Consider the following 22,831-nt stretch of genomic DNA (forward strand, 5'->3'; position numbering starts at 1 on the left):
TTGGTCATGTTTTGCAGAGAAGAAACACTGGAATGCAGTTAGCTGGAGTAATAAGACAGTAGGAAGCATAGCAACAGAGTCTGGAAGTATAAAGATTCAAACGAAATGCTCTTGGAATAGATAACGGGAGCAGCTATGATGAAGATTGGGTCTCAGTCACTTAGATTCATGCCATAGGAGGTGCCATAACTTTTACTGGTTTTTTTTTTTTCAAAACAAGATACAGCTACACTGATTTTTGCAAATGCAAACATAAAATTTGCAAATTTTAAAATTAAAATAATTTGCAGGCTTAAACCTCAAAATCTTGAGTTCAAAAAATAATCCACCAAGAAAAAGGCTATAATGGAAAATGACAACCATAATGAGCTGCATAAAGGACGTTCTCCATTACTTAAAAATGCTGGTTTTTTTAATGTTATTTTCTATTAAATTTATCCCATAACAATGTTATCTTTTTCACATTTTCTCTTTCCTGCATTGTGGTCCTATGTTTTGTGCTTTGAAGTGTATGGTGGCAACTGACCCTTAAGTAAAGAATCAGGAATTCATTGCTCCCATACTTAGGTAACAAGACATGACAGGGTTTGTATCATGCTAAGATATCGCCTCATTTTGGGTGGTTTGTCAGGCATATGGCTAAGGAGTAATCATCCAAGAAGTGAGAGTATTTCAGCATGGCACATGCCCTCAGGGGTCTTAATGCAATTATATAGTATCCTGTCAATATTATTTGTGGAAAAACATTGTAATAAATAATTTGAGCTTTTTAAACTTTATGCTAAAAACCATTTCTGAATTGAAAATTATATAAACTAAAGAAATTGAAATTAAAAATCTAACCTTTTAATAATTGCAATTAATTGATTCTTCTTTCTTCTTTTCAGGTTTTCTCCTTCTCCACCTTGGCCTCCTTCTTCTCCCTTCAAATCTGGCCATTTTGACTGTCTTATTATATTACTTTCCTTTGTCTTAGGTTCTGTTAACTATTTCTTGTCTTACCTGTGCCTGTGTTTTAAGAGAAGTCTTCTTTTCAACTTCATTTTCCTTGTCACTGGATCCAGAAATCCAGTCATCAATAGTTTTCTCTCCAAAAATCCTAAAATATACAGGTAATCAGTTTAAGCTTGCTTAATATTTCTGGCCTTTTTGGTTCTTTTTTGGAATTCTAAACTTTTCTCTAATTTTTTCTGTGCCTTGATATTTCCATGCCTATTGACAGGTCTGAACGTAGGATTTGCTAATATATTTTATAATAAAAGTATTACTCTTTTTACAGGAGCTGATTATGCAGTTATTGTTTTCAGTCATGTGATCACATTAAAGAGCCACATTACTTAGTGTGCTCTTTGAATATTCATTTAAAAAAAAAACCTAACGTGATTTTTACAGTGAAAGTTTTGACAAACACTAAATCATTTGTTGACAGTGGCTACCCAAATCTAAATGCCATGATGCATTTTGTCCAGTATTTAGCAGTTTCTCCTGTTGTTCTAGTCTCCTTCGCAAGAACCCGGATGATACTCTGATCACTTTATAGTGTAATGAGGGGAAACAGCAGACTTCAGTGGATGCAGGATTGTTGTAATGCAGTGTTTCCCAGAGTTTAATGTTCTTAGGAGTTTTAAATTACTAAGCAAGGAAATCCTTTAAAGGGTTGCATCTATACTGTTTTCCATGAAATGCTGGCAGAAGCAGTCCTTTTCAGTTTTATTTTTCCTTCCCAGCTTCATTGTGATGCTCCATGCAGGAGCAGCACAAATATTCTTCTAAGGATGTTCTGTCGGGAGAGACAAGTAAGAGGGAAAGCAGGAAGATAGCAAAGACACAAGGGGAGAGAGTAGGATGCAGCCCTTCCAAATTTAATTTTTTCTTATCCACTCAGTCACCTGGTTGGAGCTTAGAGTTCTTCACGTAGTACATTTTGTAATCTTCAGTCACAATAAATGGACCATTTTCTGTCAGAATGCTGTAAGCCTTACTTCTAATTTAACTGTGTAACTTGAAAAATAGTAATCACATTTCTCTAGATCAGGGGTCGGCAACCTTTCAGAAGTGGTGTGCCGAGTCTTCATTTATTCACTCTAATTTAAGGTTTTGCATGCCAGTAATACATTTTAACATTTTTAGAAGGTCTCTTTCTATAAGTCTATAATATAACTATTGTATGTATGTAAAGTAAATTAGGTTTTTAAAATGTTTAAGAAGCATCATTTAAAATTACATTAAAATACAGAGCCCCCCGGACCGGTGGCCAGGATCCGGGCAGTGTGAGTGCCACAGAAAATCAGTAAACGTGCTGCCTTTGGCAGATACTTGCAAATCCTCCATCACCATAGATTAAGTGCTTCACACACATTAATGAATTTTTCCTCACAGTACCCGTGAGGTAGGCCTGCACTGTTCTATTTTTGGGGGAAGGGGAAGAGGGGTTAAAGAGATTGTGATCTAAGACACCATGCGATTAAGCAATTTGTCAGAGGACACACAGGAAATCTGTATCAGAGGCAGAAATTGGCCCAGATCCTCCTAGTCATATTTCAGTGTCTTAACCACAAGACTAGCCTTCTTTTCTACGATTTTATATTGTATATTCTGTTTTGAAATTTCAGGGCCTTATTATCATTTACACTAAGGCCACTTTACAGTGCCAGAGTGGGATAAAGGAGCTTTAGTGTAAATGAGAATAAGTCCTCAGTTTGAATAACAGAACTGTTTTAAAAATAGAAAACAATGTGCTGTAGTGTTTGGGAAAAGTAGAACACTGACAGAGCAAGATTCTCAGGCTCCTGTTTCTTAGCTTGGGGAGGCATCAGACTAGTTTAGGGATTGGAGTAATGAGGAGAAGAGAGAAAATGAAGAAGGCTTCTTGTCCCACATCTCTGGCTAGTGGAATTCCACATTGCAAATATTAACATAGGAATTAGTGAATCAGGCCAGGGACTCAGATATCAGGGCCAACAATAGTGGCCAGTGCCAAATGCTATAGAGGAAGGGTCAAGAAATCCCATAATGAATAAGTATGGACTAAGCTGCCCAAAAGAGATGCCTTTTTCCTACCTCCTATCAGTTAGTTGGTGGCTTTTGCTGTGAATCATGAGTGTTCTTAACACACTTTATACATTTTATGTAACCATGGATGTTCTCATCCATATGAATGTATAATCCTGTTGAGAACCACTGTATTAAGCACTTGGCGCCAATCAGTTATGTCTTGTGACAGTGAGATCCAGGGAATAACTATGTATTTTATTCAGTATTTTTTTTTTACTTTTAAAGATTTTTTTCCTTTGAAATGTCTTGCTTTTCAATTTCATTAATGTTCCTTTTTTCTTATATTTATATTTTCTTATATTATTTGTATCCCATTTCTGGTATCCTCTTATGAGATGGGATGATTCTGTGTGATAGAAACATTCATCTTCTTGAGTTTGTACAGTGCGTAACACAGAACGACTTCAGTCCTGTGGCCTTTGGGTGCTACTGCAATATAAACATTTAAATAATAATTGAATGTAGCATTCCTGGTGAGGGCATACCTTCCATTTACATAACAGTGTTTGTTTTCAGTATGATCTTGTTCTTCCAACTCCTTAATATATTGTTTGCTTTGGACCACTGTTGATCACTGAGCAGATGTTTTCATTGGAAAGATGTTTTTGTCATCTAGAATGCCTAAGTGCTTCTTCCTAAATAGCTACATGTGTATAGGTAGTTCACATTGTATGTAAACAATGAAAACTACTTTGAATTTCTCAATATTGAATTTCATCTGCCATTTGAAGCCCAATTGTCTAGCTTTTCAGGACTGTCTGGAGTCCCTCCAAGTCTAGTATAGTCATGACTAAGCTACACGTTGTTTTTAAAGCATTCACTGTTTCGTCTCTAAACAAATGATACATAATCCCTGCTCTGAAGAGCTTGCAATCTAAATGTAAATCTGTTAGAAAATTCAGTCAGTTAGGGATGTGATTATTTGTGATGTTTCTATATTGGCAAAAGCTGTGGTTTGCCAGCATAAAAATGCTTTTGCTGGAATAGCTTATTTCACTTGCTGAATTGGCATAAGATATACTGCCCAAAGCACTTTTTTTTGACAGTGTAATCTGTATCCGTACCTGGAGGTTTTTTCTGGTATAGCTACACCTGTGTAGCTACACCAGTGCAAAGCTTTCTGGTGTAGACCTGGCCTAAGATAGGACACAAGAAGGGGAGAGCACAAAGGTTACAAACAAACTGAAGGAGTTAAGTGTGTCATACGTGAGCCTTTAATATTAACAAGAGAGATTTTACTTTAATTTTAAAAGTACTTTTTTAAAGAGAGAATATAGATGAGGTAAGAAGGGTAATGGAGGAGTAGTAATGTCAAAGCAGGAAAGGATGCAAGGAAAGAGGAGATGTATGGGAAAGAGGAGGAACATTGTGGATGGAGAAGATAACAGGTGGTGCAAGACAGACATGAGGGTTCAGATTAGGTCATTACTTTGTTGTTAATGGATACTGGAGTCCTGAAAGCTCCATTATTCTGCTGAAAGCATGCAGATTCTGGTATCTGTAGAGCAAGAGAAACAATATGAGAATTTTTGCTGGTACTGCACCTCTGAGGGAGCTGGGGGCTTTGGAGTGCTGCCCTGAAAGAACCTTTGTAGAAGGTGGTGGTGATAGGTGCTACTGGAACTGGTTGCCCTTCAGCTGGAGGGATGTCGGATGTGCATGCAGGATGTGCATACAGGCTATTCTGTTTATATATTGAAACTTAGTCTTAGGGGTGCAGCATTTTGTTTGTGTTCTTTTGTTGGAATGGGCTCTTGTTGGGGCTGAATTGGGGAGAGGATTGATGAGAAGGAGTCAAGGGATTATGGGAATGAGCAAAGAAAGAACTACACTGAGGAAGTCAGAGGTAGAAGGGGATGAGGAGGAAGAACAAGCACAATAGATCGTATTAATGTATTGGACAATTAAAGGCTTCTTAATGGTTGGAGAGGTAGGAAACAGAAACCCCATGTCAAATGAAGCAAATGAAAAAAACAGTACCCCAAGTGCAAGTTTCAGAGCTGAGTAAAAGTGTCAGGAGGCTGCAGTGGTCTACAAATGGGATAAAGGGCAGCAGGAAGACCCTAACTTGTACTTTATGCCTTGGCTGTGGCTGTTGCGACTGCTTGAGGAAAAGAGTTCTGAAGGGGCTAGAGCTTTCCAAACTCCAACTGCTTGAAGTAGATTAAGGAGAGATGGAGGTAGCTGGGTCCAGTTCCCAGTACTGGGTCCAGTTCCCAGTACTGGTCTCTGAGGGAGCCTGGGACAGGTGGAATGCCATGACTTGCCTTCTACGCTCTTGGCTGTACTTGTGTAGCACTGTAAATTGTGCCCACTTCGCTATTCTCCCTGTTCCATGCTCATTAATGAACAATCTGTGGGCAAATCCTTTCAAAGTTGTTCTCACAGATGCCCCAGTGCAGCCAGCGATGGCAGTGGCTCATAAATACAAGACTGCAGAGCCAGGCAGAAGAGTGCTAGCCCAGACTTCACATTCTCCTGGACTCAGCTCAACTACAAGAGCACATGAAACCCCCATCCATCCCTATAGAGCTGCAAGAGGGGTGGGGGGAATGGGCACGAAAGGAGGAGAAAAGACAGCAACTGTGCTAAGTCACGAAGCAAGGGGATGGTGGGGAGGGGGCACCAGAAGCCCACTTCAAATAGGGAATGCAACAAACTGAAGAAGGTTTGGAACCACTTCCTGAGGTGATCCTTACATTCGTGTTACTGTAGCTTCCTACTATTTCATGTGATAAATTTGACTGACTGAATAATATATGTAGTTCTGTTATGCATAAACCCCCCATTCTTCAGGAGGGAAGACTGTTGCTGACAGATTAATTCTTTAAGTTCTTTTGACAGAGAGAAAAATAGCCCCCACTAAAATAGATCATATTGAAAGCCACGTTTTTACTTTATTTTGGGAAGGGTGGAAGTATTAGTACAATTATCTAACACTTCATAAGAAAAATCTTTCCCAGCTTTGTAACATTTATCTTATCTTATGTGCTCAGAGTTAGAACCCCTATCTCCATGCAGCTGGTAAGCTTTTCTCATTAATTTGTTCCATACCTGTATAGCAAAGATCATATGTGAATTTGAAGTTAGATTTCCAGTATCTCATCTCATTGTTCATAACTTGACATCCATTATTTGCTCTGACTTTGTAAGGTAACTCCTATTGTGGTAAATCATCAAGTGTTTGAACCATAATACTGGGTTGCTTAACTCCAATGTGGTTAAAAGCTTTATACTAAAAAACATTCAACATATTCTCTAAAATGAGATCCTTTTCAATGAGATCCTTTTCAATAAGAATGTAGGATCCCCACAAATGATGTTCCTTGTGGTAGAAATTCTTTTGAATAATTGTGACACTCTGTACCTCAAAGTAGCACCCTATAGCCCCCATATTCATCTATCTTTCTGTAGTAATAAATCTGTTTTATATTTTACCTAATGGTGTGTTTTAGTTATAGTGCTTGGGAAATCTCAACTCAGTTTACAAAGGCTGGTGTATGTCCTCTCTGCTGGGGAGCTGGGGGGAATTAGTCGGTGCCTTTCTCAGTGAGATTTATGAGTGGCTGTGGAAGGATTCATGCAATCTAGCTGGGTGTGGTGCTCCACATGCTGTTGTGCTGAGTGATAACAGCGCCTGGAGAGGTTTGTTGCTTGTCAGTAGCAAAGCATTGTGAGAAACAGCCCAGGCTGGAGAGTTAAGGGGGCGCAGTGGTACCCCAGTTCCAGGTTTCCTTCACAATCATATCTTCCTGTAGGGCACCAATCCATTTCTCAGGACACATCGATGTCATTGGTATAGTCCTGATCCAGCTTTGCATAAGTGCTTTGCTGGATCAGGACCTGTCGAATCTACAGATATCCAATGAAGGTTTTATTATGCCTGTGCACGTTGTATACCATTACAAATATGCTAATTCCATCTATTGTACACCTATGACTGACAGAAAAGTTATTCTGTGGGTGTGGGTGTGTATCTATATCTGTAATTCAGAGTTTTGTCCAATGAATTAAGATTTTTTCTAAGGGCAAGATTGTTTTTTTTAATATACACTTAAATTTGGGCTTTATAGCCATTGGATTAATAAAGGAATCACAGTTAGTGAATTATTGTATGAAAATGGGTTTATATTCAGCAGTCAGTATCTGACATAATTTCTACAACAAATGGACATCTCTTGTCATCTGTAATTGCTGGACAACCTTATATTTGTAGTGCCAAAAAGTAACTCCTTTGGAACAAGGATTTTAAAGTAATTGGCTCCTAGTTGATGGCAGCAGTTGCCAAAGCATTTAGAAAGTCAGAGCAACTGAATTTGTAATTAATGCTTTGTACAAAGTGTGTAGTAAACCATGCATTCATTGGTAACTATTTGAATGTTATGGTTTTAGTGAGTGTGTGTGTGTGTGTGTGTGAAGTAATCATTTAATACATGTTATCATATGCTATTTTTTGTTCAGGAAAAAATGCTTCTTTTTCACTCCCATTCAGTGATAGAGCAATTCTGAAAGCAGTCCCAATAGGTAAATCATCTAGTTCTGAGAGTTTCCTATAAAATGTGCACAGCCATATAGAAGGATAAAATAGAGGGTGAAATCCTGACTCCACTGAAGTTGATTAGAATATTTTTCCACTAGCAAGACTGACAGTTACAGTAACATATTCAAAAAAGTTAATTTTCTCTTGGGGACATAACTTTAACCCATATTTTTAAGACAGCCCCTGTAGCTTGCGTATTTAATGTGATTGGATTTTTAGTTTGGTTGTGGTTTTTATATGGTTGGTATAGTGTTGATATTGTAGCAAACCTCTGCTGTGCATTTTAATATTTGGATATAGGAATTTTATTACATTATGGTGAAAGTAGCAAAGATATGGTACTCATAGACATGTTACTGTTATATCTGAGAGTGTGTGTACTTAAACCATTACAGCAGCACAGCTGCAGCTCTTTAGTGCAAACACTATCGACGAGGATGGGAGGGGTTCTCCCATTGACATAGGTATTCCATGTCTCTGAGAAGCAGTATCTAGGCTGATGGAACAATTCTTCTTTCAGCCTAGCGCTGTCTACACTGGGGGTTAGGTTGTCATAGCTATGTGTCTCAGGAGTGTGGATTGTATGCTGTGAAGTAACTGTGCAAGAACAGCACATTCTTACTTATCAGCTCCGCTTCTTCTACTTGTTCATTTCTGTTGCCTTTATTTAGTAAAATAAGCTTTTACTCCTGTTAGCAATGCAGAGCAAAAAAGAGCAGTGGGCATGTGAACTGGATTCTGTTCTGCCTTGTACATAATCAAGAGCAATCTTTCCCAGATTTCAATAACCGTTCCAGTCAGTTACACCTGTGCAAAGCTACTGGAAAGCAATGAGATTACACAGGTGTCACTGAGAGAATAATTGGAAGATACTGGAATTGCAGAGCTATGATGAGGGAAGAATTTCGTCAACATAATAATAGTGATGAAGAATGAGAAGCAAAGAATCCAGCTTGATTTTAGTTCACAAATTGAGTTTGGGACTAGCATGGAGAGAGACTTTTTTTATTATTATTAATTTTTAAACTGAGCACATTAGATCTGGAAATCATTGACATACAGGGTTTAGTCAATTTTCAGCATAAGTGTTAAACTGCAGTTTATTACAATAATAGTCTTCACAATTGCTGAGCAATTAAGACAGTGAGCTCTGTTTAAGAGGAAGAGTCATTTATATGTGGTTTAAAGTAGGCATTGCTTTATGATGCAGAGTAGCATTAGATAAAGTCAGCTGTCCCAAGCCCCACTTTCAGATCTTACCATCCTCCTAATGTTATCATATTTACTAAGCTACACAAATCAGTGTTAGAGCTCTGTAAGCTGTGCTTCACTTTTGTTATCTATTATGCCTGTTCAAAAACACCAGTACAAACTCATGGGAATTTTTTACTTCATTCACTTCATCCTGTGCCCCATCCCCCTGCCCTCTGAACCCCTCGGTCCCAGCCCGGAGCCCCCTCCTGCACCCCAAACACCTCACCAGCCCCACCCCAGAGCCCACACTCCCAGCCGGAGCCCTCATCCTCCTTCTCCCACCTGCCCCAGCCCTGATCCCCCTTCCGCCCTCCGAACCCCTCTATCCCAGCCCAGAACACCCTCCTACACCCCAACCCCCTCATCCCCAGACCCATCACAGAGTCTTCACCTCCCCCCACACCCTAACCCCAGCCCAGAGCTCCCTCCCATTCCTGAACTTCTCATTTCTGGCCCCACTCCAGAGCCCCCATCCCCAGCCGGAGCCCTCACTCTGTCCCACATCCCAACCCCAATTTCCTGAGCATTCATGGCCCGCCATACAATTTCCATACACAAATGTAGCCCTCGGGCCCAAAAGTTTGCCTACCCCTGAGCTAGGCCAACAGAAGAATTCTTCCATCAGTCTGTCTATGTGGGGAGTTAGGTCTGCTTAACTATGCCACTCAGGAGCATGGATTTTTCATGCCACTGAGCAACAGAGTTATTCTGACCTAATTTTTCTAGTATAGAACAGGCCTTAATCAGAAGAATGTTCCCAGTTCTTCATAACTCTTAAAAGAAAAATAATTCAGTAGTTGGTAAACTTGTGAGCTGAATTCCATTAACACCACAGAATGTGTGCTATTAGGACTTATTTGCAGTGTTGTTGTAGTCATGTTAGTCCCTGGATATGAGACACAAGGTGAGTGAGGTAATATCTTTTATTGGACCAACTTCTGTTGGTGGACGAGACAGGATTTTGAAGTTCACAGGGCTCTTCAGGTCTGGAAAAGGTAAGTAAATACTAGGTGTGACAGGTATTGGAAGAAATCAATTAAAATGAAGTGAGCAATTAACACCCGGTAGTCAGATGACAAAGGATGACAAATTGTAATGAGACCCTGGATTTAGTGTCTAGCAGAGTTATGAAATATAAGTTCCCATGTTTGTCTTTTTAAGGTGTAGTGCAGGTGTCTTTCGAAAATGAAGACTGAGAGGGCAGATATAGAGCGTTTGCTTTGTGAAAAGTTTTCACCCAATGATGATATGGTGTTTTTGTCTTTTCTCATTTTTTCTGTAGGAGTTCATTTGAGAGCATGATGATTGTCTGATTTCAGTGGCATAATTGTTAGAGCATTTGATGCGCTGGATGGGGTACAGCACACGTTGTGATAGGCATGTATAGGACCCATGGATTGTCATAATAGTGGAGATATGTCTGCAGGAATTTACATCTGTTTTGGCAGGGTCTGGTGCCATTTTGAGTTGGTGGGTCTTAGTCTGTGGGGACCTTGCTGCTGCTGAGCTTGGTGAGGTGAGGAGGGGGAGCGATGAAGGCCACAAGAGGGGGTTTGTGAAAAATTTCTTTCAGGATGTGGTTGTTATGGGTGAGAATGGAATGGATAGTTTAAGGTGGATATGTGAGTGTTGTCCATTGTCTTGTAGGTATTTGAGGCATACAGCGATGCTATCATGTTGAGGGAAGTTGGTGTATTGGAACATGACCTCCATGGTAGCAAGGTTAATGTTCTGATGGAGGATCTTAATATTGTCGAGTTTCTGGAGGAAGTTGGTTGTGACCTGGAGGAAACTGACCCTTTGCTTGGTGAATGGTTTGAGGATTGTTTCTATGAGTCCTGATATTCCTTCATTAAGAATGCCATAGTCAGATGTGGTGTGTCTGCCTGAGTTCTCTTGTTTGTGTATCTTGGGAAGTATGTAGAAGGTACCTGGGGTGAGTACGTGGGAGATGAGAGTGGAGGAATGGAGATTAATACTGTAATCTTGATAGATTTTATAGCTTGTGAAAATGGTATTGAGTTTCAAAATCTCTATTGGTGGCTTAGTTGGGTTTTCTTTCTTGGTTTTTGGAAGAAAATTGAATACAAAATGTAAAATACTTTGTTTTTATTCTTTTTAGGGTACAAAAATAAAGGCTGAAAGTATAATAAGCTTGAGAAATTTGAGAGTCTGAGAACACCAACAAAATCTAAAAAGCCAAAGGAAATGAAAAATGGAGGAGAGTTTTTTTCCAAAATCTATTCTCACCTAATTATTCACGTTAGTAAACAGAGACAGGCAGACATAGTACTATCAGTTGAACAGTACTAGCTCATTTGGGGGAAAGAGGTGGGTTTCACAAGGTTTCAGGAGATACCAAGATGGTGGCCCAGGTACCTTCTGTCAACCTTCAGCAGTGTGTTGAAAGATATTGTTAAAAAATCATTTATCCACTTTTCAATAAAATACAAGTATCCTTTTATGTCATCTCTAAACAGATACTTGTAGCATTCATAATGTGCCGGGATTTCTGCTTCTAAGAATCATTGCTTGTAGCTGTTTTTTCAAACATTTTGAGCTGAAATATATTTTAACCACTAGGGTTATGCTGAACTTAAAACATGAGAAAAAAATAAAGAAAATGCCCTTTAAAAAAATTGAGGTGCTCAGCACCACCATTGTGGAAAGTCTGGAACAGCAGGATTTCAGAGCTTCTGTAAATGCCGTGATTGCACGCCACATTTTTGTGACTGTTTGTTTTCCATTAAAAAACAAAACTCTGCCTGTTTAAGTGTAATTAGAACTCAAAATGTTACATTTTTGTGATTTCTGTGCAATTTGGCAAAAAATTTTCTATGCCTCCAGCATTCCTTGCTCCTCAGTTGAACTTTTTCAGAACTTGTTGAGATAAAACCTGCTCTCTCTTGTATTGGAACACAGCAGTATCCAAGCATTTCAAGTGGTCTTTTTTGATTTGTAACCTTTTGTACTTAGTTGAAAATTAAGGATGTTATGATTGACTGTTTTAAATTTCTGGTGATAGAAGAAAGGCAGGTTTATCCTGTTGGTATATCTGTTTTTCCCCTTCTATTGAAAATTTGAATGCCCATACATATTACAGAATGTTGGATGGCTTTTGTTAAAACGCAGTGCCAGGTCTAATCGTATTAGTATTCATTGTGCAACAGTGGATTTAGAAGTTTCTTGAGCAAGTGCAAACTCCGTTATGGAGGAAAGGGCCACACTACACTGTGAATAGGCATACGGTCTCATTTTTAGGAGAAAAGAGACAAGACCAAATCACAACTACAAAATCCAGGTCTGCCAGCTGGAAATTCAGGGTTGTTTGGTTTGGGCCCATTTCTGTTTGTGAATATTGGGTTATGGTAGTTCACATTTCCAGACGCCAGATGGTGCTGCTCTTCTACTTAAGGTGTCATTTTCAGTTAATGGACACGGGGTTAGTTCCAAGTCTTGTTTAACTTCCATGAGCCAGATTCTTCAATGACCATTTTGACTGAGTAAGAGTTTCAGAATTTAACCCCCTGGTTTTGTTTTATTGTCATTGTACTCTGCTTGATAACTCATTGGGGATACATCATCTTCTCATATTTCATTGATACTTAAAAACTCTTATGGTCAATACCTAAGTTTTTACATCCAGTACTTTAGGTCTGATTAGGCAAAAACTTCAGTAAGGTGATACTCAGTATTGAATGCCTCCTAAATGTGTAAAAATATATTTTGTTCATGCATGAATTGTTATTAATGGCTCAAAGGAAGGAGCTTTTTATGTCCATTCCAATGCTTTGTGATTAGTGTAATGACTAACAGCAACAGTATAGAGATCAAATAACTATGTTAATAGCATAATTAAGAGTTGGGAAACATCCACAGATTAAGTTCTGTGTGGTAGAAGCATAAACTGGCATACAAAAAAAACTAACATCAAATGGCTGAGAGTTGCCCATTGCTAGCATTCAACAAGAGAAGTACACCTCTGCCTCAATATAACGCTGTCCTCGGGAGCCAAAAAATCTTACCGCGTTATAGGTGAAACCATGTTATATCGAACTTGCTTTGATCCACCAGAGTGTGCAGCCCCACCCCCCGGAGCGCTGCTTTACCGCGTTATATCCAAATTCGTGTTATATCGGGTTGTGTTATATCGAGGTAGAGGTGTACTTGGTACAGTTTTCTTGCTTGTCTACACTGCAGTAGATTGCTTTGTAATATCACAGTAGTAATGTGTAATCTTGCATTTTTTTTAAACAGTTTGCTACTACAGTATTCCGGAGCACAATAAAATACGTGAGAATAGTGAATGAATTGATTATTGACATGCTGCAGTAATTTAGCCAATTCCAAAAGAATTTGGTATTCTAGTTCACCTTTAAACTTTAACATATCTAAAGTAGCTGTTTCTTTTTAAAAGGAACAACAAAAAGCTTTTTTTTTTTTTTTTTTAAATTTAAAAGTAAGTTATTTGTTTAATGCTTGATAGTGAAAGAGTAAGTATTTTGGTAGATTTTTCCCGATGTCACTTGTTTATTGATCTTTATTTCTCTTTATTTAGATCCCCATATTAAAGTCTCTGGAAAAAAAGAAAATGTTAAAGAAGCTAAGGAGAAGATCATGTCTGTCTTGGACACAAAAGTAAGTGGAAAATATTTTAAAAATTGAGTCCTGGGCCAAAATCCTGTGTGCAGGCCCCTATTTCTATGGTATAGTGACACTGAATTCTGCAGCAACTTAGAGTAAATTAAAAAGCAGATGCTTTTATTAAAATTTTACATTAAAATGAATAATATGGTTAGTAAATTGTCCCGGGGCGGGGGGAAGGATGTTGATACTGAATTCAATAAACTTCTGTTTGAAACTGTTTTTCAGTTTTGTGCAGACTTAAAAAGACAACACTGTTTCTGGTTCCGTTCCGTTCACATTTGGGGAAAAATTTTCCATATCATATTGGCTAAAAACTTGAACAGAGTTTTCTCTTTTAAAAAAATGCAAACTCCACTGCAAGTAGTGGATTGTGTGGCCAATTCTGTAGTACAGAATTGTGGAAAGCGTGGTGTGTTTTCCTAATTTTATGATATTTCAGAAATGAAATGTGGAGTGTCAGAAATTTGACTATAGTGAGGCTTACTAAATAAATGGCTGGGGTGTGTTTTGTTCACAGATCAACTGTTTGAAAAAATTATAAATTGACAAGTCATTCTCTCTGCACTCAGATGTTATGGTGATCTTAGCATTATATATACAAATGCTTAGGTGTAGGACAAACACTAATATAACAAAAAAACAAACAGAACTAAAAGCTTATTTCGAAAGTGGAGTTGATATTAAAAATGCAAGGTAATACTCAAAAGAAAAAGCTAAACTAATCTCACTGAGTCCAAAAGGAAGAGTCAGTTTCTTTTTCAGGTTCAAAATGCACAGATTCAGCAAGGCAGTTTTGACATCTTTGTCTAAATCCCCTCTTTCTCCCTTATCCTCAGTGCTGCTCCTAGAGTTTCAAACTAGTAGTGGGACATATGCTGTTGAATTAAGCATTGACCTCAAACTGATTGAGAACTTTCCATTTTGTATAGTAATTATTAATTTGATGGAGATAATCTTATCCACGAATCTTTTCAAATACTTTTCTGTACTGAAACATGCTGTAAGGCTTAAGATTCCATGATGGTCCAGGAGCTAGCTAGCTAGATAGATAGATCAATTGGTATTGGGGGACTTCTATTTATGAAGGCCTGTCACCAGAAGTATACTGGAGAGAATTGTGTATCCTGTTTAAAATTACAAGTCCAATGGAGATCATTGTCTTACCTCTGGCAATTTTAAAGCAAGTCCAAACAGGCTTATGAAAGCTAAATATAAAGGCTGGATGCTCATCGTAGAGTTGGAAAATGTCCTTATATTGTACCTATTAGAATTGGCACTCATTTTGAGTCATGGTGACTTTTAAATGGGTCACCTTCTTGAGTCTCAACACCAATGGCATGAAGCAAATATGAAGACGTACTTGGGAGATATGAGGGTTCAAAGCATAAGGTGATCTCACTATTTGAACACTTTCCTACCTTTTTTTTTTTTTCGTTTGTCATAACTCTCAAATGACTTGGCTCAAAACCTCCATTTTTAGTGTAGTTTGTTAATCTCGTCAGCACCCGGTGCCTTTGATTAGTTTTGGGTGGGGCCTTGTGTTGAAATTACTTCAGTTATTAAAAGTGGTTTCCATGCAATATGGGATCCAGTGTTTAACTGCATATGGTCATGATGGGAGACGAGCAGGGAACCATATGCCAAGGTAAGGAGAAAGATCCACTTTAGCTGGGCAGAATGTGATATGGAAGGCCAGGATCTGGTGGGAGTATGAGAGAGACATACACATAGTAGCTTGAGAAATACTGCTGATCTAGAGACCACACCTCAAATTCATTAACTCAGCTTTACATGCTCGCACACATTCCTTCTTCCATATAGCAGGGAAGCAGGAGGTGGGGGACCCACCTGGGAGACAAGGAGTTCCCCATTTTGCCTGGGGAGGGAGAATTGTGTGTGAGAATTGTGTTCCTTATCAGAAAGAGAAAATATTCATGGCTTAGCAATTAAATATAAAGTTCCAGTATTAAACAAGTCTTAATTCAGTCAACAGTAAGCCATTATTAAAATATTCTGGTGATCTGTCTATAATATAGTTTTATAAATGTAATTTAGTGCAAAATACTGATGTTAAGCTATTCCACACTGAAGAATCCCATAATAGATAGATGTTTTGGTCTCTAGAGTAATCGAGTCACCCTGAAGATGGATGTTTCACATACAGAACATTCTCATGTGATTGGCAAAGGCGGCAATAACATTAAAAAAGTGATGGAAGAAACAGGATGTCACATCCATTTTCCAGACTCAAATAGGAATAACCAAGCAGAAAAGAGCAACCAAGTAAGTATTTAATACTTTATTTATATTTTACAGTATATATTCCTAGAGAATTGTTATGGTGGTGCCTGCAGTCACACAATCTGCTGGAGGCGCATCTTCAGACTATCATGACAGATATGAGGGTAGCAGAACAGCAGTGAGAAGCTACTGTGGCTACAGAGTCATTCTCTGTGAGAGTAGGTCTACATCAAGGACCACTATTCATGTTTGTGATTAGAATGGACACCTTGATGTAGGAGATTAGGAGAGAGGCTCCACTAAGCCTGCTTTTTGCTGGTAGCATATTGTCCCATGAAGATAACACCACACTGGAAAGGGGTTTAGAAGGAGGGCCCCTGGAGGGCTGCATTGGAAGAAAATGGCTTACGAATTAGCCAACAAAAGACAGAATATGTGATGCTTTGTTGAGAGGGACAATGAGAAGCCAGTTAGAGTTAGTCTGTTCAACAATTTAGATTCCTCAGTTCATTGTTGAGCCATGATGGGAATGTGCATGCAGAGGTTAGGAGCTTGTAATGGAGCATAGATTCTTCCCCATCCTTGCTCACCACAAAAACCACTCAGACTCTCTTCTTGTGTGTCCTCTTTGTCTAATTTATTCAGGTCCCCTCCAGCAACTCCTGTACTGTGCAATACAGCAGATCTAATACTTATGACCTGATTTCCTTCAGCCCCGTTTATCAGGGCCGTGGGAGGAAGAGATCTCACTTCCTTCGGATTTCCTTCAGACTGGGCACAGCCAGCTAGCCCTGTTCTCCCTCCCTGCCCCCTACCCCCAACACGTCCTTCCTGTCTTTTATCAATCTAGTCATCTGCTGAGCCAGTTAGTTCTTTACCTCATCCAGCCTCCCTATCTGATTAACTAAGTCCTCCCTATTTCCTCAGTCAGCCATCACCGGGGGAACTAATTGAGGCCACAGTGATCAGAGTGCTGATCCATCTGTTAGGCTTCAGCGCTTTGTCTCAGAGCCACATGAAGACCATGTGGTGTAAATGGAGGGAGTAGACAGGAATTTTCTGCTGTAAGAATATGCCAAATAAACTAAAGACCAAAGTATATACGATAGTGATTAGGCCTGCTATGACATTTGAGTCAGAATGCTAGCCAGTAAGGAAGAGAAGAACAACTTCTTCCACTGCCAAAATGAAAATGTTCAGATGGATTCCAGGTAAGACAAGAGCTGATAGACTATGCAATGAAATGGTATGGGAAGCCCTCATCATGGGAAAGCTGAGGGAGTATCTACTGAGATGGCTGGATCATGTGAGGTGATGAGATAAGGGATAAGTTGACCAGAAAATACAATAGCTAGTAGTCACAGTACAAAGAGAGTCACACATAAAAACATAAGAATGGCCGTACCGGGTCAGACCAAAGGTCCATCTAGCCCAGTATCTGTCTACCGACAGTGGCCAATGCCAAGTGCCCCAGAGGGAGTGAACCTAACAGGCAATGATCAAGTGATCTCTCTCCTGCCATCCATCTCCATCCTCTGACGAACAGAGGCTAGGGACACCATTCTTTACCCATCCTGGCTAATAGCCATTTATGGACTTAGCCACCATGAATTTATCCAGTTCCCTTTTAAACATTCTTATAGTCCTAGCCTTCACAACCTCCTCAGGTAAGGAGTTCCACAAGTTGACTGTGCGCTGCGTGAAGAAGAACTTCCTTTTATTTGTTTTAAACCTGCTGCCTATTAATTTCATTTGGTGACCCCTAGTTCTTGTATTATGGGAATAAGTAAATAACTTTTCCTTATCCACTTTCTCAACATCACTCATGATTTTATATACCTCTATCATATCCCCCGTTAGTCTCCTCTTTTCCAAGCTGAAGAGTCCTAGCCTCTTTAATCTTTCCTCGTATGGGACCCTCTCCAAACCCCTAATCATTTTAGTTGCCCTTTTCTGAACCTTTTCTAGTGCTAGAATATCTTTTTTGAGGTGAGGAGACCACATCTGTACACAGTATTCGAGATGTGGGCGTACCATGGATTTATATAAGGGCAATAATATATTCTCAGTCTTATTCTCTATCCCCTTTTTAATGATTCCTAACATCCTGTTTGCTTTTTTGACCGCCTCTGCACACTGCGTGGACATCTTCAGAGAACTATCCACGATGACTCCAAGATCTTTTTCCTGACTCGTTGTAGTTAAATTAGCCCCCATCATATTGTATGTATAGTTGGGGTTATTTTTTCCAATGTGCATTACTTTACATTTATCCACATTAAATTTCATTTGCCATTTTGTTGCCCAATCACTTAGTTTTGTGAGATCTTTTTGAAGTTCTTCACAATCTGCTTTGGTCTTAACTATCTTGAGCAGTTTAGTATCATCTGCAAACTTTGCCACCTCACTGTTTACCCCTTTCTCCAGATCATTTATGAATAAATTGAATAGGATTGGTCCTAGGACCACACATGAGAAAGACCTAGAAAAGGGTCGTTTTCGGTGATGAAGAAGGAGATGAAGAAGGTTGATGTCAGCTTGGAAGATGTACCCCCTGCCATGCCAGCCTCATTTAGGTGAATAAAGTGAGCTGGCTGGTAAGAACCTGCCCTAATTGGGGAATGAGGGCCAGCTGCCAGCCCAATTAGCCCAAGACTATATAAGAGACTGGGAAGAAGGAAGCCGGGATGGTGGAGAGTGAGGGATTGCAGACTGGGAGAAAGCCCTTCCCTCCTGGATTCATACACAAGGAACCCAGAGCTGTATAGTGAGAAGGTGGTAGGAACACCAACTTGTAAATAAAAGCACCAGTGGTTTCAGAACCCGAGGGTCTCTGGGTGACTTTATCTGAGGCCTGGTCTACACTATGCGTTTAAACCGAATTTAGCAGCGTTAAACCGATTTAACCTTGCACCCGTCCACACAACGAAGCCCTTTATATCGATATAAAGGGCTCTTTAAACCGATTTCTGTACTCCTCCCCGACGAGGGAAGTAGCGCTGAAATCGGTATTGCCATGTCGGATTAGGGTTAGTGTGGCCGCAAATTGACGGTATTGGCCTCCGGGCGGTATCCCACAGTGCACCATTGTGACCGCTCTGGAAAGCAATCTGAACTCGGATGCACTGGCCAGGTAGACAGGAAAAGCCCTGCGAACTTTTGAATTTCATTTCCTGTTTGCCCAGAGTGGAGCTCTGATCAGCACGGGTGGCGATGCAGTCCCAAATCCAAAAAGAGCTCCAGCATGGACCGTACGAGAGATACTGGATCTGATCGCTGTATGGAGAGACAAATCTGTTCTATCAGAGCTCCGTTACAGAAGACGAAATGCCAAAGCATTTGAAAATATCTCCAGGCTGTGATACAGCGTCCACAGCACAGTGCTGTGTGACAAGCGTAACGGAAAGCCAAAGAATCAAATGGACGCTCATGGAGGGAGGGAGGGGGTACTGAGGACTCCAGCTATCCCACAGTCCCCGCAGTCTTTGAAAAGCATTTGCATTCTTGGCTGAGCTCCCAGTGCCTGAAGGGTCAAAAACATTTTCCCGGGTGTTTCAGGGTATATGTTGTCAATTTACACCCTTCCCCCCTGCCCAAAAGAAAAGGGGAAAAAAACGTTTCTTGCCTTTTTTCAATGTCACCCTATGTCTACTGCATGCTGCTGGTAGACGGGGTGCTGCAGTGCTGAACACCAGCATCCCCTTCCCGGTGTCAGACGGTACAATATAATTGATATCCGTCTTCATCATCAGCCGATGAGTTCTCCTGGCTGGCCTTGGTGAGGTCGGCCGGGGGCACCTGGGTAAAAATGGGAATGACTCCTGGTCATTCCCGGCAGATGGTACAAAACGACTGGTAACCGCCCTCATCATAGCAACTGGAGGCTGAGCTCTATCAGCCCACCCCCCCCCCTTCATGTATAAAGAAAAAATTCTGTACTGCCTGGACTATCATAGCAGCGGGAGGCTGCGCTCCTCTCCCTCCCCACCCTTTAATGTCCTGCCTGGACTATCATAGCAGGTGGAGGTTCCTCCCCCTCATTTTATCTCACTAAAAAGTCAGTGTTTCTTATTCCTGCATTCTTTATTACTTCATCACACAAATGGGGGGACATTGCCACGGTAGCCCAGGAGGGTTGGGGGAGGAAGGAAGCAACGGGTGGGGTTGTTGCAGGGGCACCCCCCTAGAATGGCATGCAGCTCATCATTTCTGCAGGATCTCTGGGGCTCTGACCTGGAGCAGCTGTGCTCTCTGGTTCTCTAGTACACTTGCCCCATATTCTAGGCAGCACTGACTCTATTTTTAGACACAACATAAAGAAGGGAATGACCCGGGGAGTCATTCCCATTTTTGTCCATGCGCCCCTGGCCGACCTCAGCGAGGCCAGCCCAGGAGCACCCATGACAGCAGCAGACGGTACAAAAGGATTGATAACCGTCATTGCCAATTTCCAAATGCAAATGATGCAAAATGACTGATAACCATCATCTCATCTCCAATTTACAATGGCAGACGGTGCAATAGGGATGGTAAAGGTCTCTGCTACCTTGCAAAGGCAAATGAATGCTGCTGTGTAGCACTGCAGTACCGCGTCTGTCAGCAGCATCCAGTACACATACGGTGACAGTGACAAAGCAAAACGGGCTCCATGGTTGCCATGCTATGGCGTCTGCCAGGGCAGTCCAGGGAAAAAGGGCGCAAAATGATTGTCTGCCGTTGCTTTCACGGAGGAAGGATTGAGTGACGACATTTACCCAGAATCACCCGCGACACTGTTTTTGCATTGGGATCTCAACCCAGAATTCCAATGGGCGGGGGAGACTGCAGGAACTATGAGATAGCTACGGGATAGCTACCCACAGTGGCCGCGTGCACTCGACTTTATACAATCTGTTTTACAAAACCGGTTTGTGTAAAATCGGAATAATCCCGTAGTGTAGACATACTCAGAGCCTAGCAGATGCAGGAGCCAGGGGGGCAGCTGTGCTCTGTTACAGAGATGAAGAACAAGAGTCTCTGACTCTGATTGAGGAGACAAGGCAAAGGCAAAGTAGTAGATGATCGTGATGGTCCCATTCTGGCCTTAAAATCTTAAGTAATATGCTTATTAATATAAGCTGGTTTATTCCATTTTTAAAGTATTATATAATTATTTTTGGTTTAATTATTTTTTTTCCTGGTTTGTATACATTGATGGTTATGGAATTAACTCTTCATATCTAAATCGGGTGTGGAAATCAATGGATTATTCTAGGTGGACTGAAAGAAAACCTGTTTTTGCAAACAGTTCTCCTTTATGAATAGATAGGGACAATTAGTGATGTGTTTATCAAATTCTTTCAAATATTCAGAGGACAATCATTCAGGAAGTGGTAGAGAAGCAGGACATCTGGATTACTGATTTTTATTTATTTTTTAAATTTCTGGGTGTTTTTGGCATGTTAAAAGTTATATAGAAACTAAAGTTTGTAGATGTCTAACAAAAATGAAAACATCTGATGAAAGCAGTTCAACTTTATAGTGTTTATTAGAGTGAAGGTTGCTTGTTGAATTATAATACATCAAAAAGAATCTTGCTGTTCTATAATACCAAATTTAAAGGACATTTTTACTTTTCAGTCTGTCATTATAGCATACTAATAATTTATTCAGACTTTTTTTTTTAAAGTGGCATGTTCCATAAAACTCCCAGTGGCAACTTAGAATGTAATTTAAAAAAATATATTATGTGTTCAGTATCAACCTTAAGGACTAATATACTGTTGCAGAACAGTAATTGCAGGGTTCATTCTGAATGGCTATGTTGAATTTTGATTATAGTTTTTTCCATTATTCAAAGTTTTCAGAATTTTGTTAGAGTTCGTAGCATAAAAATCAGTATACAAAAGTAACCCTTTACTGGAGGGATTCAGTTTTCAACTACTGTTTTAAAAAATGCCTCAGACACCAACAGAAGTACAGTACATATCAAAAATAACAAATAGTTGGAGAATTTTTCAGATAATTTATATGAAAACTTGATATTATGTTGTCTGTGTTCTGACATTTTCAGGTGTCTATTGCAGGACAGCCAGCTGGAGTGGAGTCTGCCAGAGTTAGAATACGGGTAACTGTATTTCCATAACTTGCATCTCAAACACACTGGAGATAGAAGAAGTTGGGGGATAGAAGTGGGAAATGATAGTTCAGTTCTGAGTATTCTAGAATTGACTGGCTCTGTGTTGTGGTCTCTATGCAGATCATATCATAAAACCCAAAACTGCAAGAAAATAATGTCAGCAATATTCACAATGAACATTTGTTTGTTTAATCTTTTTAATTAGCAGATTTTAAAAAATAATACAAAATAAGCATAAAGGGCTTATGAGTTGTGTGTACATACGTGTTAAAATATATTAAGAATGTTAACATTCATGTGGACAAACTACATAACACCGAAGTGACACATGTTTAGTCACTATGTTATCTAAACTGATTTAAAGCCTGAACTTAGTGTCAGCTATTTAAAAAAGATTTGATCATGCAGTCCTTCTACTAAGAATTATGTGGTAAATTCTCCCTCTGCTGAGGTAATTTAGTTGCCTATGATTGAATTTTAACTGTTGTATGCAGTAGGTGTAACTAATGCGATGGACTGTTGCAAAATAAATCCATCCCCACCAATCGCACTCTGCACTCATTTCCCCCATCATAACAATCTCTTTTGATTTTATGTGTGTCTCACACAACTGTTTTTTGAACCATATGACATATTATGAACATTTTAATGTTCTATACATATACATACATTAAGGCTGTATGTTTGATGGTTATGATGGTTGTGACAGAAACCATGACTTATAGGGCTTTTCCATAAAAAGTCATTGTTTTTCTAACCCCAACCATCCCACTGTTGAGCAAGATCCCTGAATAAATTTTCACAAATGTAGCTCAATATATGGTCTGTAAGTATAGAAGCGTGTGGGAATGTGACATGGTTTCTTTTATTTTTGTTTGGTTTTTTGACGTTCTTTATTTGCAAAACAAAACTGTGGCTTTTTTGCAATTTTTCTAATGATGTATGACATTCACGCTTTTTTCCCTGGCAAGGTAATG

At 39.7% G+C, this 22,831-nt stretch overlaps 1 protein-coding gene across 2 annotated transcripts in view; it reads left to right on the plus strand.

Annotated features, from left to right (window-relative positions):
* Nucleotides 1–22,831, plus strand: part of BICC1 (BicC family RNA binding protein 1) — a 225,159-nt gene that overhangs the window by 162,014 nt on the left and 40,314 nt on the right. For both annotated transcript variants that reach the window (XM_045024620.1, XM_045024621.1), the window contains exons 4-6: nt 13,407–13,486; nt 15,620–15,778; nt 21,789–21,842. In XM_045024620.1, coding sequence (XP_044880555.1) covers nt 13,407–13,486; nt 15,620–15,778; nt 21,789–21,842 — 293 coding nt within the window. The remainder of the gene's footprint in view (nt 1–13,406; nt 13,487–15,619; nt 15,779–21,788; nt 21,843–22,831) is intronic.

Source organism: Mauremys mutica, chromosome 7, assembly GCF_020497125.1.
Source record: "Mauremys mutica isolate MM-2020 ecotype Southern chromosome 7, ASM2049712v1, whole genome shotgun sequence".
In the NCBI taxonomy this organism is placed as follows: Eukaryota; Metazoa; Chordata; order Testudines; family Geoemydidae; genus Mauremys; species Mauremys mutica.